Source organism: Harpegnathos saltator, unplaced genomic scaffold, assembly GCF_003227715.2.
Source record: "Harpegnathos saltator strain DR-91 unplaced genomic scaffold, Hsal_v8.6 scaffold518, whole genome shotgun sequence".
In the NCBI taxonomy this organism is placed as follows: Eukaryota; Metazoa; Arthropoda; class Insecta; order Hymenoptera; family Formicidae; genus Harpegnathos; species Harpegnathos saltator.
The window spans coordinates 207,888-224,621 of NW_020230336.1; the positions used below are offsets into that span (position 1 = coordinate 207,888).

At 49.0% G+C, this 16,734-nt stretch overlaps 1 protein-coding gene across 6 annotated transcripts in view; it reads left to right on the forward strand.

The window, feature by feature from the left end:
- LOC105181381 (rap1 GTPase-activating protein 1) overlaps positions 1-16,734 on the forward strand; it is an 89,315-nt gene that overhangs the window by 50,824 nt on the left and 21,757 nt on the right. For 5 of the 6 annotated variants that reach the window (XM_025302882.1, XM_025302883.1, XM_011138120.3 and 2 more), the window contains 2 exons: positions 1,484-1,598; positions 1,910-2,002. In XM_025302882.1, the coding sequence (XP_025158667.1) occupies positions 1,484-1,598; positions 1,910-2,002 (208 nt within the window). Of the gene's footprint in view, positions 1-1,483; positions 1,599-1,909; positions 2,003-9,231; positions 9,481-16,734 lie in introns of those variants that run through there. The other variant, XM_011138121.2, reaches the window with a different exon arrangement.

Here is a 16,734-nt window from a genome sequence, read left to right on the forward strand (position 1 = left end):
GCGTGGAGCTGCCGAAAGGTCGTTCGTTCGTCCGTCCGTCCATCTATTCGTTTGCCGGTAACTCCTTATCTCGTTAACGTTAAACATTTTTCACGATGGAAAACGCGCGCGGAACGGCTTCCTGGAAATTAATCATATCCTTGTGTGTGTTCTGCATTATAAGCTTCTGTATCGTAGTGATACAGCGCTATATATAACAACACGTATAACATATAGCACATTGCGTTATAGTAATATTCTATATTCTCTATGTAGTATACTACATCGATAACACACCTAGGTCGAAGCTAAACTATCCTTACAACATCGTTACATTCTATTTGCGGCGCCGCGCCGTTCGGAATCGCACGGCCGATATTATCGATGTCGCTCGCCGTCGAAAAATCGCTCGCCCGGCGGATTAATTCGTCCGGTTCAATAATAACGCGGCATTATCTCAACGACGAGAGGTGGGATTACGCATCTCGCACGCACACGAGACGCGTATAACGCGCAGCTCGCCGCGCCGACGGTATTTCACTCTTACCCTTTAACTGCATTATTTATCGCACCTTGTTTACCGCGAGTTTTCCGCCGTAAATGGCCGTTGCGCGAGTCGAGGCCACAAAGTGCTTCACTTTAAGATTTATTCACGCGTCGTCGTCGTCGTCGTCGTCGTCGTCGTCGTCGTCGTCGTCGTCGTCGTCGTCGTCGTCGTCGTCGTCGTCGTCGTCGTCGTCGTCGTCGTCGTTGTCGTCGTTGTCGTCGTCGTCGTAGCGCGCGCGCACGATATCGTTACGCCGGAGGAGTGTCTCGTAATATCGCGTAAGTTACGATGGAGTTATTACATCCCTTTCCCGCCTGCGCGCGGCGGAATATGTTAATACGCCTATTTCTTTGTACGCCTGGTAATGATGCACTTTGCCTTATGGGATCGCGCTGCGCCGCGCCGCGCCGCGCCGCGCCACGCCGCGCCATGCTGAGGCTTAGATCGATAGCGGAGCGTGCACTTGAAAACGTAAAACGGCCTTCTTCTCTTTCTCTTTCTCTTCCGGCGCGAGCCGGAGGAAGCGAGATTTTTTCATCGGCGTGTTTAACCTCGTGCTCTTTGTAAAATAGGCCGGGGAACGAGGGGAGTCGTAAGTCGTCGAGAAATTTTTAGCCGACGCGCAGCCGACGACGTGTTTGCGCGTGCGAGTCGATGGCTATTCTTCGATTTAGGATGTCATTAATTAATGACACCTGTGCCACGGCTTTCCGATCAGAAATGTATTTGTGGACCTTGTTGGTCTCAAACGAGATACATAGGTTGGAAATTAGGCGTATATTTCTCTTCTTGAGACTGACGAGAAGACGAGAAGTACTTTACAGAGTCCAAAGACGTCGTTGTCTTGTATCTATAAATAGAGAGAAAGGTATTGGGCTTTTCAAAGATGCGCTTATTAAGATGTTTCGATTTATACGAAGAATGTGTACTAATCGTCCGTGACTCGTTTAATTTCAGGAGGCAGCAGCTGGAGCAATCGGTATACTGCGAACCTGAATCGCGACGAGCCACCACCAACGTGGAAGATGACAGGCAGGATGTGCAAGGTGCCAACAACCCGGAGAAAGTCAAGGTACAATAAATAAAGGCATTATATCGAATTTTTTCGCGCTCTTGCTGATTCCTACTGTTTCCGAAAGGGAAGAGAAATTTAAGAAAATATTTTATTCGGAACATCTAGGAAAGTTATTCGGCTCCTCTAAATACCATCACCAGTAACCATATCGATAAATATTCAGTAACGTATGCGATCGTCCGATCGATCCATCGAAAATGTCCTCTCGATGTCCTCTCGTTGATAACTATTAAGTCATAGTACTCGAGCACCGTTGTACTCTTTAATATTTATTCGCTCGCGTCATTCGAGAAAACGTATTGTTGCAGAGTACAACGCAGGATCTGTTCGAGTTACTCGAGCGAGTGCAAAGTTCGCGTCTCGACGATCAACGCTGCGTTCTGCCGTCGTACTTTTCTCAGGTATGTGGAAATTCATAATAATTGGTAAGATTATATTTCTTCACATGGTCGTTTCAATTGAAAACGACTATCCGTGGCATTACGTTTACGGGTTACAACAACGATACCGGTGCCCGTATATCTCCCGAAAAGGAAAAAAAGCCATTAACCCCTCGTTATCTAATTTCACGCGTTTAATCACCGCGAGAGCGACTAGCGAGAGGAGACCGCACGAGACTGGGGACCGAATCTAAACTCATAACATTTCACTTCTGTCTTACGCTTTCACAGTCGATATATAGTTTTCTTTCTTCAAGTGCGCGCGAGATGAAATCAACAGCCGTGCCGAAATCAACATTTACCCGACAGTCTGTTAAATATCGAGGTCCCACATGAAAATAAAGATAGATAGATAGATAGAGAGAGAGAGAGAGAGAGAGAGAGAGAGAGAGAGAGAGAGAGGGAGAGAGGGGGGGGAGAGAGAGAGAGAGAGAGAGATCTCATTTTGCTATTTATGTCTAAATTAACGTTACATGGAAATGATATTTTATATATTTTATAGAAAATTAGTATAAAATTGTATACGTATAAATTTCCACACCCACACACACACACACACACACACACAATGACACAACAAGTATCATTTTTAATCGCTATATTATTGTCACATCGAGTACGAGATTATTTTAAGCAAAAAAAACGAGGTTATTTTAAGGAAAAAAAATATAAAAATTCTTATCAATTTTCCCGTAAAAAATAGCCGGTACGTTTCACGAAATCAAGAAATAAATTTATTCCATCCTATCCTCACAGACACGCGAGTATATTATATTTTCATAACGCGAAATCTAATTTTCAAATAGCGCGCGTACTCGCGTTTATTGTGATAACACGTGGTTAAAACGAAAAATAGCGCCCTGTTTTTTCATTGGCGCAAAAATTAAAGCACCTTTTCCCTCCATTTGCAAATGCTTTTAATTCACTCGTTTTTCGCATCGAGAGAGACGGATGATCGTCAAAGTCGTTCGTGTAAATCCTCGCGTGACGGACCTCACTCGGTCGGGACGACGGCCCATGCTCATTCGCGCGCGAACGAGCCGGAGATGAATGGACAAACGGGAGAAAGAGAAGGAGGAGGAGGAGAAGGAGAGGAGGATGAGGAGGAGAAGGAGGAGGAGGAGGATGAATGAACAACGCGATCCGGCACGGCTGGTGGGACGCGAGTGAAAAAACTTAAGACGAATCGCTCGATCACGACGCGCCGCGCGCTTGATTTCCGATCGACTGGCTGGCCGCGTCTTATCCGCGACCGCGGGACCGCGTTTTCGCTCCACTGGAAGGAAAATTGCACCAGTCACGTGCCGAACCGACGCGACAAACAGAGAGGATCTCTCTCCTCTCGTTCGACTCCTTACGGGTCCGAAATGTCAAGATGTGGTTCGACTGCGCGAATCGATCGATGGATCGCGCGACGGAAGATCGAATCGCAAGAGAAGAAATTATATCCCGGGATGCACTAGGATCGTTATCGCGTTTCTTGCGGATCGACAGCCGGATAAAGTAAGCGAGTTAACTGCTAGGTAAATTGAAAAGCAAGGAAAGGAAAATTGAACCGCGAAACTTTGCAAAATTCCGAGCAGCATTTTACGGTCGGTACGCGCTCCGTTTCGCTTCCAACGTAATTAAGGCCAGTTTTTTCGCTGTATGTCTTATCGATCGTACAGAAACTGGAGAAGCGACACCGCGTATCGCAATATCGCGAGGCACCGGTAACGGTAAAGTTGCCCAAAAATAAATGATCCAAAGTTAGTGTCTCATTTGGATTTTATTTTAATAAAAATTTAACTCAAAAGGCTTTAGTAATGTAATTACGAACCGTCAGTCATACTTAACGTTTAACGTGTCAGTGTGACACGGCAATTTGCCGGATCTTTCTTCGTAATCGGGGAAAATTGAGCGACTTTCACACTCGTGGGAAAAACGCGAACGTGCGAAAGAAAGAAAGAAAGAAAGACAGAAAGACAGAAAGAAAAGTATACGTCTGCAGGAAATTGCGCACATGGGAACCGCATTTGACGATTATTGCATGCTGTATTCGTTCGCCTTCTTGCTCGGTGAATCCGGATTTCTACACACGAACCCGTAATCATCTGCGTGCCACATGTAGCCGTCCCGTCTCGCGAGTTCGTGAGAAGCCTTCGCTCTTTTTTACCAGTGTTCGTTCTTCGTATTCGCTTTGCATCTTCTTGACCGGTCAATGTTTCTTTTTGCCGCCGATAAAGCAGAGTGTATCGATCGGGACGCGGTGAGAAAGCTCCGTTGTCGACGTTGCATACAGGAATGTGCACTCGTATCAACTCGCGATAAAGTAGAGGTCGGTAACAACGGTGATCTTCCTTATTGTCTGTAGAAGAAAAATATTAGCGTTACTTTTATACGCAAGGTGTGATTATATATTATATTGTTCGAATGAAAAGAGCAATCTAAATTGTAAAATTTTAGATTCGGTGTTTGATAAAATTTTGATATTTAAAATTATTCGAATTGAACGATTATACGTGGCGAAGTGCAACGGAACAGAGCGTCAAATCGTTGCATCGATCCACGGTCGAGATGATGTCGACGAAATGATGAAGAAATGTCTCCCCAGTCATCGTTTTTCAACGCGTTTTTTCAACAATTCCATTACTTTCGATAAATTTAGTAATTATCGATAAAATTCACAGGCAATCATCGGGGAAATGTGTAGTACTTTCACACGTCTTGCTCGTATTTTTTGCAGTTAGCAATGAGAGAAAGAAAAGAATTACAGTCATGTCTCTGTCAGTGTGCTGACCAGCTACCACCACTTGTTACATCTAAGAGTTGGCCAAAGAGATTATTGTGTGACGAATATTTTGAGAAATATTCGTCACACAATAATCTCGAAATAATTACGAAATAACTATTTTATCATAGCCGGACAACGAGACACCGAAACGCATGGTTGACGCTGTAAAACGAGACACGTCGCGCGTAGATAACTAGGTAGAGTAGTAAGGGCGGGGAAGGAGACGCGGTGTTTCCGGTTGCCAGGTAAACGCGCCGGAAGTTGCCGCTTGGAACCGTCGTGGTGCAGCCGAACGGACGGACGGCCGGGGAAAGATTTCGAGATTTGTGCCCTGCGCAGCGACCGTAAAGATCGTAGATTTCGCTGGGCACTCTCTTCCTCCCGCGAGAGTCGTCACTGCGCTCTCCTTTGTGAAGTGCGACTGGCAAAAACGCAGGAAAAAACGTAGCGGGCGTGCGAAAAGTGAGAATATAAGGAAAAAGACAGATATTATTGAGAAACCAATGATTTTTTTTATTTTTTATTTTTTTATTTGTACCAGATTATATCGGACATGCGATAAAGACGTGCAAGATAGAGAAAGATTTTGATTTTGCACAGCAATTTTGCGACGTTAGTCATTCCACGTTCGTTCAAATTCGAGTAGATTGAATCGACTTGGAGAAACGTCACTCTCTCCCATCGGAAATATCTCCCAAATTTCTTGTCTGTTTATTTAACGCGCGATCTTCTCCCGATTTTACACCAAGTGTAGGAGCTCTTGGCAACTCATCGTACTATATCGCGAATATGTAACGCGGACATGGATTCGAGGGCACCGACCTTCGATTCTTCTCGTTGTGCTAACCGACAGTTACTGCCCAGCGTTCTGTTAAACGAACGCGCTCGTTCCCATTAATAGCGATTGAAATCGGCCGCAGCTGCCGCGACTCGTTAACACTCATTATCTGCTGACCAAACCCGGTCGGTTGGAAAATAAAACAAGCATTCGATATCGATATCTCTTACTCGGCCGTAGCATTTTCGACTATCGAAGCTGTCGGCTCTCTTCTCGCGCGCTTCGATGCACTCGGTCAAATTCTAATCTCCTGATTCTACTTAGGCAGACCTCCTAATCCTCCTCTCCCGAATGGGAGATTATTTTAAGCGCGGTGTCGTAACCACATTGCCGTTCCATGGGTTAACCGCGCTTCCTGGCGATCATTGTGTAATTATCGCGTGTATCAAAGCGAAGCGGAATCGATCGCACGAGTGTATTTCGGGCTTGGATATTCGATTTGGTTCTGTTCGCCCCTTGAACGAACCGACCGGATTCACCTAGTAATTGTAAATCGGCATTACAAATGGCGCGACATTCGTGTCGTTGGATTCGGTTTTAGTAGAACTCTCTTACTGTCATACAGAGATTCGTCTGTTCCGGTCGAAATGCGCGCACGTTTATTGTTGCTGAGGTGATCGCACGCGAAGCGTGCGATTTTGGAGGGTCGCGTATGTAAATGGCGGAAGGGGGCAAATACACTGTGACGCTTTCAAGTTTTCGGGCGCAGGAAGTCGGGCGAAATAACGAAACAAAGAGAACACGCGGACACAAAGAAACGGGAAGCCTCTCGTCGTCACCGACAACGAAATAAGTCGACCACGAAAGGACATCCGGTCTCTCTCTCTCTCTCTCTCTCTCTCTTTCTCTCTCTCTCTCTCTCTCCCCCCTCCCCCTCTCTCGTCCTCTCCGGACACCACAAATTCACCGTCCGTTTCCTCTTGGTTTCACCTTCCGTACCACCTGTCGTTACCATGCTAGCCGGGGGTTCACCTTGCTCTTGAGAGGCCGCGCGTTACGCGAAGCCACGATCACGAAGCGCGTCGCGACGCACTGAACTTGAGATCGATGGGAACCTTTCCGCTGTTTCCTGTCAGTTTGCATTTTTTCCCGGGCGCAAGTGAGAAGAAGGAAAATCTTACTTATGTGACCGACCGCAAAGGACCGCAAAGTATCATCGTTGTGATACAACGCGTTCTCGATAAGGCTTGATAAGTGTATCCACTATGTCTCGTGTAGGTGACTTTCGGCGTCGTCAAGGGGAAAGAAAATTCTGTCATATCGACTGGGTAGAACATTTCGATGGCGCGTCTTCCTATCTGGAAACGAAATAATTTTCACACAACGCTGACCGCACCATATCTTATCGTACCTATCGAAAAAAGTCCAAAGTTTCAAAAAATGTAACATGAGATACGGATCGTTGGACGCGATCGATGACGACCGATGTCGCCTCGAAAAGAGGACCTGCCATAAAGGAAGACGACCATAAAATGTCGAAATGTTCGGTCTGACCTAATTGACCGAAGAGAAAGAGGGAGAGAGAAGCCGTGTAGCGCCGTTTCACGAAGAATCGAGTTTACGCACTCGATGGCGCGACCATGGCAACGTTTAAGGCACGATGGTGGTGGGAGCTTTGAGAACGGCAAGACGTCTGTACGGTCGGATGTACGGGGGGAATTGGGAGGGTACGGGAAGGTTTGTCGGGCGAGAAGAGCGAGACGGGTGGTGCACGGTGTACGACGGTGCAGTGGCGGATGCAGAGGGAGAGAACAGCACTTGGGTTTGGGTGCAACATTGTTCCTTCTCGAGCTTTCCTCGAATTAGGAACTGGTTATTTCACATCGAGTTAATATACGCGTGAAACATACGCATGAGAAACGCGACATGGTTCCCCGTGAGCGCTTGTGCCCGTCTTTAAATTGCCAGGCAATTCCGTCAAAACTGTCGGAAATCGTTTCGTTTCGCGTTCACTCTGTTGCCGAAACATTTATTTTCAATATATCCTCCCGACGATATGTTACCCTTTCGCTTGTCTTGTCTTAAAAGAATGGTTCAACGGTGAAAAAACGTTTCAATTCATCGTGGGCTCTGCCGGAAATTGTTCAAAAGGAAGAGTGCAATTTGCGATCTTTACGATTCTCTCCAACCCGAAGCGACTTCAACTTTGAGAGCGCGAGGTCAGTCTCGCGGGCTTGACTCGAGAGAGAGAGAGAGAGAGAGAGAGAGAGAGAGAGAGAGAGAGAGAGAGAGAGAGAGAGAGAGAGAGAGAGAGAGAGAGAGGGAGAGAGAGAGAAAGAGAGAGAGCGATCGCGTGCGCGTCTCCTTCGACGAGCGACAGGACAAAGTTTACAAGGATATAAAGTTTTCGTTGGCCTCAATTTTTCTCACGCGTGTTCCTTCAACGCTCTCCGATCGTTCGCGTAACCTTTCATAAAATTCTCGATCCGCCACTGTCGAGACGACGAGAACAGCTCGCGGCGCGACGCTTCGCCGACCGCGCTTAGTCGCGCTTCTGCGCTCACTGTGCGAGGTTTCGAGTAGTCAGCGAGAGCGCATGCGCTCTCTCGCGTCGCCCGGCTCACGCGCGCAGTCACTCGCGAGCGTTGCAGCGTGTAGGTTGTGGACGCCGCGCGGTCTCTTGGCGACGCCGGCCACGCGCGGTTTGCGTTCTTTGTTTGTTCTTTTTAACGAAGCGGCGACAATAACGAAGTTCCGCGACAACGACGCGAGAACGACGCGGGGCTCGTCGGCGCTCTCGCGACGGCGTGATATTCGTCGGGCGGTGGCGCGCAGGATGACAGCTACCGCGATCGGCGACGCGATCGTCGCCAGGGATCACCTCGGAATAACGGTGTCCGAATTCAGGCCCGACCGGACGCTGTAACGCGAGCTGTCGCGCTTCTCTCACCGGGACTACTTTCCCTCCCGACGAAGCGCCTACATACGACGGCCGCGGGAGTACTCTGTAGAAAAGAGAAACTTTGCCGGCCGCTCGGAAACTTGCCTCGAGTCGGACCTCGATCGTAGGGCAAAGAGAAAACGGAAAGATCCTTTGCGCACACGAGACCTTCACGTGAGAATCGGCGCGACGTGCGTGCGCACGGACTTTTTCATTCGACGCGCGCAAAACCGACGCGCCGCGCGAGCAGCTGACGCGAGTGAAGTAGACCGCGTCTCGAGTCGCTTCGATATTAATATCGATAGCGAGATTAGACATTCAATGTGGTGTCGTTGATCCTCCGACACAACACGTACATACATTGTGCTCGCGGCAAACGAGGGACTCTCTTTTCGCGAGAAGACGGTGTCTACAAGCGTCCCCCAGGTGAAAAGTCAGTTCCATCCACTCCACGGTATATTCGCTCAAGACGAGACTCCCTGCGATCTTCGCTTACTACGAGGACTCTCGCGAGCGATCGGCCGAGTGGATCGAAAGTGAAGAACGTGGTGGAAGTGGAGTACGTATATTTCCGAGCGAAGAGCCGCACGGCGAAGAGTTGGTCGCGAACTCACCTCGTGAGTTTGAGCGATCGATCGATCTCGTGAGAAAGAAAGGCAAAGAGAGAGCGGGAGGGAAAGAAAGAGAGACAGAGAGAGAGAGAGAGAGAGAGAGAGAGAGAGAGAGAGAGAGAGAGAAAGAACGAAGAGACGTTTTTTAACGCGACCGCGGTTATGATGGGGGTACTGAGATGGAGGCACGATCTCAGATCGGAGGCCGCGGCGCAGCAACAGCAAGAGCAACAGCAGCAGCAGCAGCAGCAGCAACAGCAGCAACAGAGACCCGGCTCGGAGCGATCCGCCGGGCACAACGCGCACACGCACACTTTCCCAAAGCTATTGTCGCAGGTGAGTCCCTCTCGTTCCGAAAGAACGCAGCGCGCGTTCTTTCATCTTTCTCTCGATAAGCAAAGCCGACGCGGATATCTTCGATTTTCTCTCGTTTCCCCTGACAGTCGGCCAAGGATCGCGGGTGCATTTTATGGGCATTTTCATTGCGATAAAGAGAGGAGAAAAGAAATGAAAACTGATTTTTCGTAAAACAAGCACAAAACAGCAAAGAGACGTGCGATGATGTTGCAAAAATTTGCCTCTCCTCGGTGGAGTCTGAAAAGATCCTGACCGCGTCTACGAGTGACGTGGAACACGTAAACGAGCAGTTTGCGGAACGGACGGAAGAAAGGCGCACGGTAAAACGCGAAACGAGAGCATTAACTGTAACTTCGGCCCGACTGTGTATTCATTTTCCTAGAGCGATCCGTTATACGCGCGCACGAGGAACCAGCCGATCTTAAAAGGTTCCATTTTCCCACGAGCGACAGTACCGCGGTTACTCATCGCGTCATTTCTGCGCCGTAAGATAGGTAGATCCCATATGTGGAGTCGTCGTTCTCTGAAACAACGTTGTCTGTGTGTCCTCTGTGCTCGCCGTGTTTCGTGGATACGTCGCGTGTATCAGATTGCTCGTCTCCAATTATATTTGATGTTTCGCTCAAACAGTTTCTTAAAACGTATGCGCCAGGTGGCCACCACCTGCGATTCTCAGTATACTGACACGTATCCAGAATCCATATTTCACTTGGATGTATCGGCGATAATAATTGAAAGAATCTACGAGAAAATGTTTCGATATTTCCAAACTTACGCAGATGGCAATGTCGTTAGTACAAGTTTGTTACGGGCTGTAAATCACACGTCCAAAAATGTAAACGTAAAAGGAAAAATTTGAAATGATATATTTTTATGACGAAGCAGAGGTCGTCATGAGTGAGTCTCGATTAAAGAGAGGCGATTACATCGTGATCTCGTCGGCATCTCGTACGCGGAACGAAGTCGAGAAGAAACGTAAAATCGATTAAACCGCGGTTAATTACCATCGGACCCTTGCGCGAACGGCGACCCATCGAGGCGCGCGGAACGTTTCACGTCTGTCCTTTAAAATCGTGGCTACGCCTAGCTTAACGTTCGCCGGTCGTCGCGCGTAATTATATTCGAAGGGCCGCCGACGCGGCGCGGCGCGGCGCGGCGCGCTCCTCGTCCAACGAGTTAAACGCGCGCGGTCTCTTAACGACCGACTAGCACGTGCTCTCGACGACAGGCATTTTAATTCCCCGCAAAAGACGCACCGAGCTCTGATTGCCGGGAATTACGCTTGTCGCGCCGATGACCGGCGCTCGTGCGCGCGATTTAACCACGCGCGGCCAATTATCGTTCCCTTTTTCGTGCTCTCGACCACACCGTGAAATTCGTAATCGACTGTTACGCCCGGTGTACGTTCAATCGAGCGAGAGAATCGTGTGGAGAAAGAGAGAGAGAGAGAGAGAGAGAGAGAGAGAGAGAGAGAGAGACCTCTAAGATCTCTCGAGTGGAAAATGAAGAATTTTCAATTAGATTTCCAACTGGAATAAAAGGCGCAAAGAGATGGAAAAGAAGGGTGTAGCTCCGAACTTTGAAAAAAATTCAGAGAGATTCGCAAAGTTAAGGAGACAAATACATGACGCGGGAAGAACGTCGCCGTCGTACATAGAAAACGTTTGCTTCGCGATAAAAAGAATAGAAAAAGAAAAGAAAAAGGTCCATATTCTCGGATTCGGCTTTACAATTGTACTCGACATTGATTCAATCCGCGACACGTGTCGCAACTCGCGAAATCAAAGGCGCTTCACTTTAAGGTGTCGACTAAGCAGCTCTCTCGTCTCGTAACGAACGGAAGAAATTCTTTCACTCGTCGTTATTCTCCGCGCTCAAAACGGTCGCCGGGATTTCGAGCGCGTTTTTAAACACGTGCACTCGACACGTTTTCGCGACTCCACGTGATTTTCGTTAACACGTTTATCGCTTATCGCGGCTTCTTCGTTTATCGTTCATTGAAGCACACTCGATCACCACCACGATTACATATCTCGCGAAGCGAACAAATCGTTAAGAAGCGCCTTTGATTATCGTCGTCTATCTCGAGTCACAACATTCATATCTCCGCGCGCGAAAAGAGTGGGATCCTTGAGTTGAGTCCTGCAGAATAAAGATTGAGGACGCCTCTCCTGAGGACAGAGGCAAAGAGAGAGAGAGAGAGAGAGAGAGAGAGAAGGAGAATTTCTCGCAGCAACGACGAAGTTGCGTTTTAAAAGGCGCTCCGCAAAAGGGGCCGCGCACAGCTGTTTGTTCATACATCTCCCCTCTCTAACCCCTTTTTTTCTCTCTTTCTCTGTCTCTCTTTTTCCCGCTTCTCGTTTTGACGTATATGGCTTGAAGCCAAAGCAAGCTCATACGAACCCGTACGGATGCTCCCGAAGGGAGATTTTACTCGGTTATCGTTAGTAAACGATATACACGCGTTACCTGCCGTTGAGGGATGTCCATATAGGGTGTCCTCGTAGAAGAGCGTCGCTCGAGGAGGAGGGAAAAGAATCCTCTGCTTTCTCGCCCGCGCGCGAATTTACGTGCGATTGACCGAGCGCACACGTTTGTCATGGTCAAGAACGCGCAACGAAACGTCCGCCAGCAAGCCGCGAAGGCAGAAGAACGAACGATAATGCGATCTTAATTAGCGCGAGCGAGTATCGCAATTTGGCGGCCACCGAGCAGGCAAGAGGAGATGAGAAAGATCGGGCGATCGAGAAGCTTCAGAAATGATTTTTCACGTGTACAAACAAACTGTGATTGTATTATACGTCGAAAATTGTGATGGTTGTTTAAAATTCGACGAGAAACTCGTGCGTAAAATTCTCTCCTCGAGACGCATCTGACGTCGTGCGAGCTCCACGAGTGGTCCGATGTCGCGCCCGCCGAATGTAAGAGATCGACCTGACTTAATACTCGGCGATCACGAAGATCGAGGGAGAATAGTATTTGATCGAGCGGAAAAAGGAACGTCGCATCGCGCGCACGTACGTTACGAGGACCACCCCGTATAAACAACCAGGTGCGCGTCCTCTCTCTCTCTCTCTCTCTCTCTCTCTCTCTCTCTCTCTCTCTCTCTCTCTCTCTCTCCAGTCCGCAGCTGTTGGCCGACCGTCTGGTTTCCGCCTAACGAAATGGCGAAAAATCGATTTGTCTTATTCGGTACTCTCGTCCCCTAACACGTCTGTCACTTCCCTAATATCCGCTGGTCAAAAATATTAACCTTTCCGAGATTTTCGGACGAAGAACAGGTTTCCTCGTCAGTTCGTCTCCGTTTTCCTACCGTTTTCAAGCTCTGTTCCGATCGTCTTGATATTCGAGATTATTTTTTCAAATTTGTGTAATTTATCAAGATTCCTCTTCCGTTTCCCCTTCGTTGTGTGATGCAAAGTGCAAATTTCGTTGACGTTTGTCGAAAGACCTGGTCTTATGTAATGCGTAAACAGGCCTTACGTCTATCTTGGGAAGGTTATGCGCTCGCCACTGGTGGTTAACTTAGTATTTTCGACCTTAACCCCGTTCTCGCGTGCGTAAAACGATCGCAGGCGTTAAACGCGATAAAGCCTATTCGAGGCACATAGGCTTGATTAGGCGTGGACTACCCGCGGCGATTCGCGCAAATGAATGATCAAATCGTACGTTTACAGCGTTCGTCGCCGGAGTTCAGATGTGTGTGTCCCTCGGTTCACTTTTCTGCATCCAAGACAACGCAGTAACGACATAATATTCCCGGAAGCACGATGAGTTATTGCTCGCGTCAATATTCGTTCTCTATGCGTATTTGCCGCAAGCGTGCGTGAGACCAAGCGAAATAATAATTGAGTAATAGATAGGTAAGTCTTTTAGAGAGGAGGAGGAGGACGAGGAGGAGAAACGGTTTTCAGACTATTGCTCAGCTCAGATTTGAACGGGTCTGCCGCCGCGTCAGATTCGCGATTCGATCGAATCGAGAGCACGCGAGGGGCGTAGAGCGAAACTCTCGAATAGGGCGAGGAGAAAAAAAGGGTCTAGCACATATCCCTGACCCGTTTCTTAATCCTGATCGACGGTTCGGACGGTTCGGACGAGAGGATGGTGCGATAATGCATTGACGTTACACGCGAATCGTACATGTTTACGGCTCGTCAACGCGGTCGAATGTGCGATAACGGCGTTTAACCAGTGGTATTACCTTATCGCGTAATGTTCCCGAATGTTCCCTCCTCGAGACGCAAGTCGGCATCCTCGGATGAGAGACGGATGATATGCGAGCAATCTGTGCGCCGACGGTGGGTCGTGGTTCCGCGAGAAAACGGAGAAGCTCGCCTTTCTCCGTCGGGAAGAATCAGAGATTCTTCCGAATAAGTCACTGCGACTCGATGCGACGTTAATGACGTTCCTCAGCGCGAAATTAACATTGCGATTTTAGCGATTACTAATTTTTATTACCAATCGCGGTAGAATGGACGATAATCAGCGGCAGCAACCCATAACCCATCTGGCTGCCCACGGCAATTTCACTGAAAATACAAGCTCGGAAAATTTTCGCGGTTACTAGAAACAGACGCGTTTCGCGCGATCTCGTCCGGTGAACGCGTGCGCTAACGCGCGGGAATGATCTCTTCGAGGTCTCTCTCGCTGGCTACATCTAGCAGACAATTTCATTCCTGGCACACCTCGTGAGTTCGTGTATACGGGACTGTACATGGGCGCGTCCAACAATGCGCGCCTGCACTGAATTATTCATTCTAGCGAGAAAGAGAGAGAGAGAGAGAGAGAGAGAGAGAGAGAGAGGGGGGGGGGCACAGAAAGACGGAAAGGGAGTCAGCGACTTTTCTCTCTTTCTCTCGTGTTCTCCTCTCCGTCCTCTCTTTCTATCCCGTCGCCTTCTCTGCCCCTACAGCTCTCTCTTTTTCCTTGCACGTAGGGACAGGGATTCCTGTATTCCACGACTTCCCGTCCTCTCTTGTCTTTTTTTCTCTCCTTCTCCCCGTCTCTCTCTCTCTCTCTCTCTCGCTCTCTCTCTCTCTCTCTCTCTCTCTCTCTCTCTCTCTCTCTCTCTCTCTCTCTCTCTCTCTTTTTCTCTCTCCGTGTGTATAGACCGCCGCTCGACGAAGAAGCGACGAATGAAAAAATCACGAGCACCTTGACCCTTCGTAACCCGCTCGCATCCCGTCGTCGCCGAAAGAGAGAGAGAGAGAGAGAGAGAGGGGGGGGGGAAGGAGAAATATCGCGGAATTACGCAGAGTTTCGCTCGAGAGAAAGAGAAAAGAAAAGAGAAAGAAACGGAACAAGGATGTCCTGCCCCGCGCGCAAAGTATACGACTTTGTTCCGGCTGGCGCGAGAAGCAAGAACTTGTCGTTATCGCTCGCGGACCAAAAAGTCCTGAAACATCTTGGAGAAAGACCGGTTCGGTAACAGCATCAAGGATCCCGCAACAGGCTGCGGCTCAAGTTCCGATTCCGGTTCCGGTAAAATGATCCCGCGAATTTAAAGGCTCTCGGCGAGCTTCTTCGTGGTTCCAGTTCCGGTTCCGCTTGAATTCGTCGCTTCTGCCTCGCTTCTGTCTCGCGTTTCTTCGAGCCTCGTCGCGGTTGCATCGCGGTGAACGGGCGTTAATAATCGCGTTGCGGCTTGCGCGCTCGAGACAGCGAGGCAATCTAATTGCTCCTTCGCGCCCACGTTACATCATCGCTTACGTGATTCGAACCGCGCGGTGTATGATGCACCGCGGTTGTTCCGCCGCCGCGCCGACATGCATATACTCGTACGTGCGTTATCGCGAGCGAACGACGTGCATGCCCGCGTCATTGTGTGTTTCGTTTTTTTTTTTCCTTTTCTTTTCTTTTCTCCAGTGATGAGAGACAGAGGAGCATAAAATCGCTTCCACAACGCAACGCTGGAGATTGCTCGACATCGCGCTTGCATCTCTCGAGATATCCGCTTCTCTCCGCGAGCATCACGGAGCTGGGGAACCACGCGCAGTGGTGCGTGGCCGACTTCATTACGCCTCGCGGCGAATTTCGGCGGCGCCGACGGTTCATATACGGCCGTTGCGCATCGATGCGCGGCCAAATTCAGCCGAGCGCACGGCCGCGCACCGGTGCAAATGTGTCGCGATTAACGCCCGCACTCGCGCGCACGCGAGTTTCACGCGAGCGATATGTCGACCTCGTGCCGCGGGCACTTTGCTCGTTGCGACACTTTTCTACACGGAGGAGAAAAGTTGCCGTTGAGAGGCAACGCTGCGGCCGCGCAATTGCGCTGCAAAATAATTACTCTTGGCAAATATTTCTCTTTTTTCTTTTATAATCATACACGTACGCGCGCGCGCGTACATGCGGATAGTGAATAATCGCCACTTCTTATAATTCTCTCGTTACAACCCGCTCGTAACTCGCGCGGCCGCACGTGAGAAGAAGTGAGTCACGGGGAAAAAGAGAGAGAGAGAGAGAGAGACGGCCATCGATTTTCCACGGCCGCGTTAAGGATCGTCCGAGATATCATCGGGGTTAATCGCGAACGGCGTCTCGTCACGAAAGGCACGCGCGAACTCACCGTCGTAAAAGGTCATCTCCCCCGAACGTGTGTGTGTGTGTGTGTGTGTGTACCTTACGTAACGCACGTGCGTGTGCACGCTATGTACTATGAGTGCACGCGCGATGACGAACGGAGTATTTGGAACGATGAATCGGTCGTTTGCGGTTTGTGTGGCAAGCGAAATAACGGACGGTGAAATTCCCCGTTTGTCACGGCTCGAGAAACGGTTATGATCGAAGAGTGCGTGACACGATGCAAATACATGGAGAGAAAGAGAAAGAGAGCGCGCGCGCGCGCGAATATTGTGCGAAACAGAGAGGGGGAAAAAAATCGCAAAAATGATTCGACGCGATACCGAAAGACGGAAACAAAATCGCGGAGATACAATCGCTAATTGCGTTTACATAGGCGTGCAAGCGCCAATAGTACACTAGTAATGATAAATGATAATCGGCAACGCTGACGTCGATTGCGCGATAAAACTGCACAGTCGTCATCTATCCAATCATTGAACTGAATATTGCATCTTCTTTTCATGTATTCCCCAGCTTGAACAAGCTTTTCTTTTTTTCACGTTTTTGGCAAACCGCGAAATTTCGCGAAAATTGACGCTGATATTAACGCCGCGTGAGGAAACGCGAGTTCTTCCCATTAGTCTCGCGAATGCGTCATACTTCCTACTT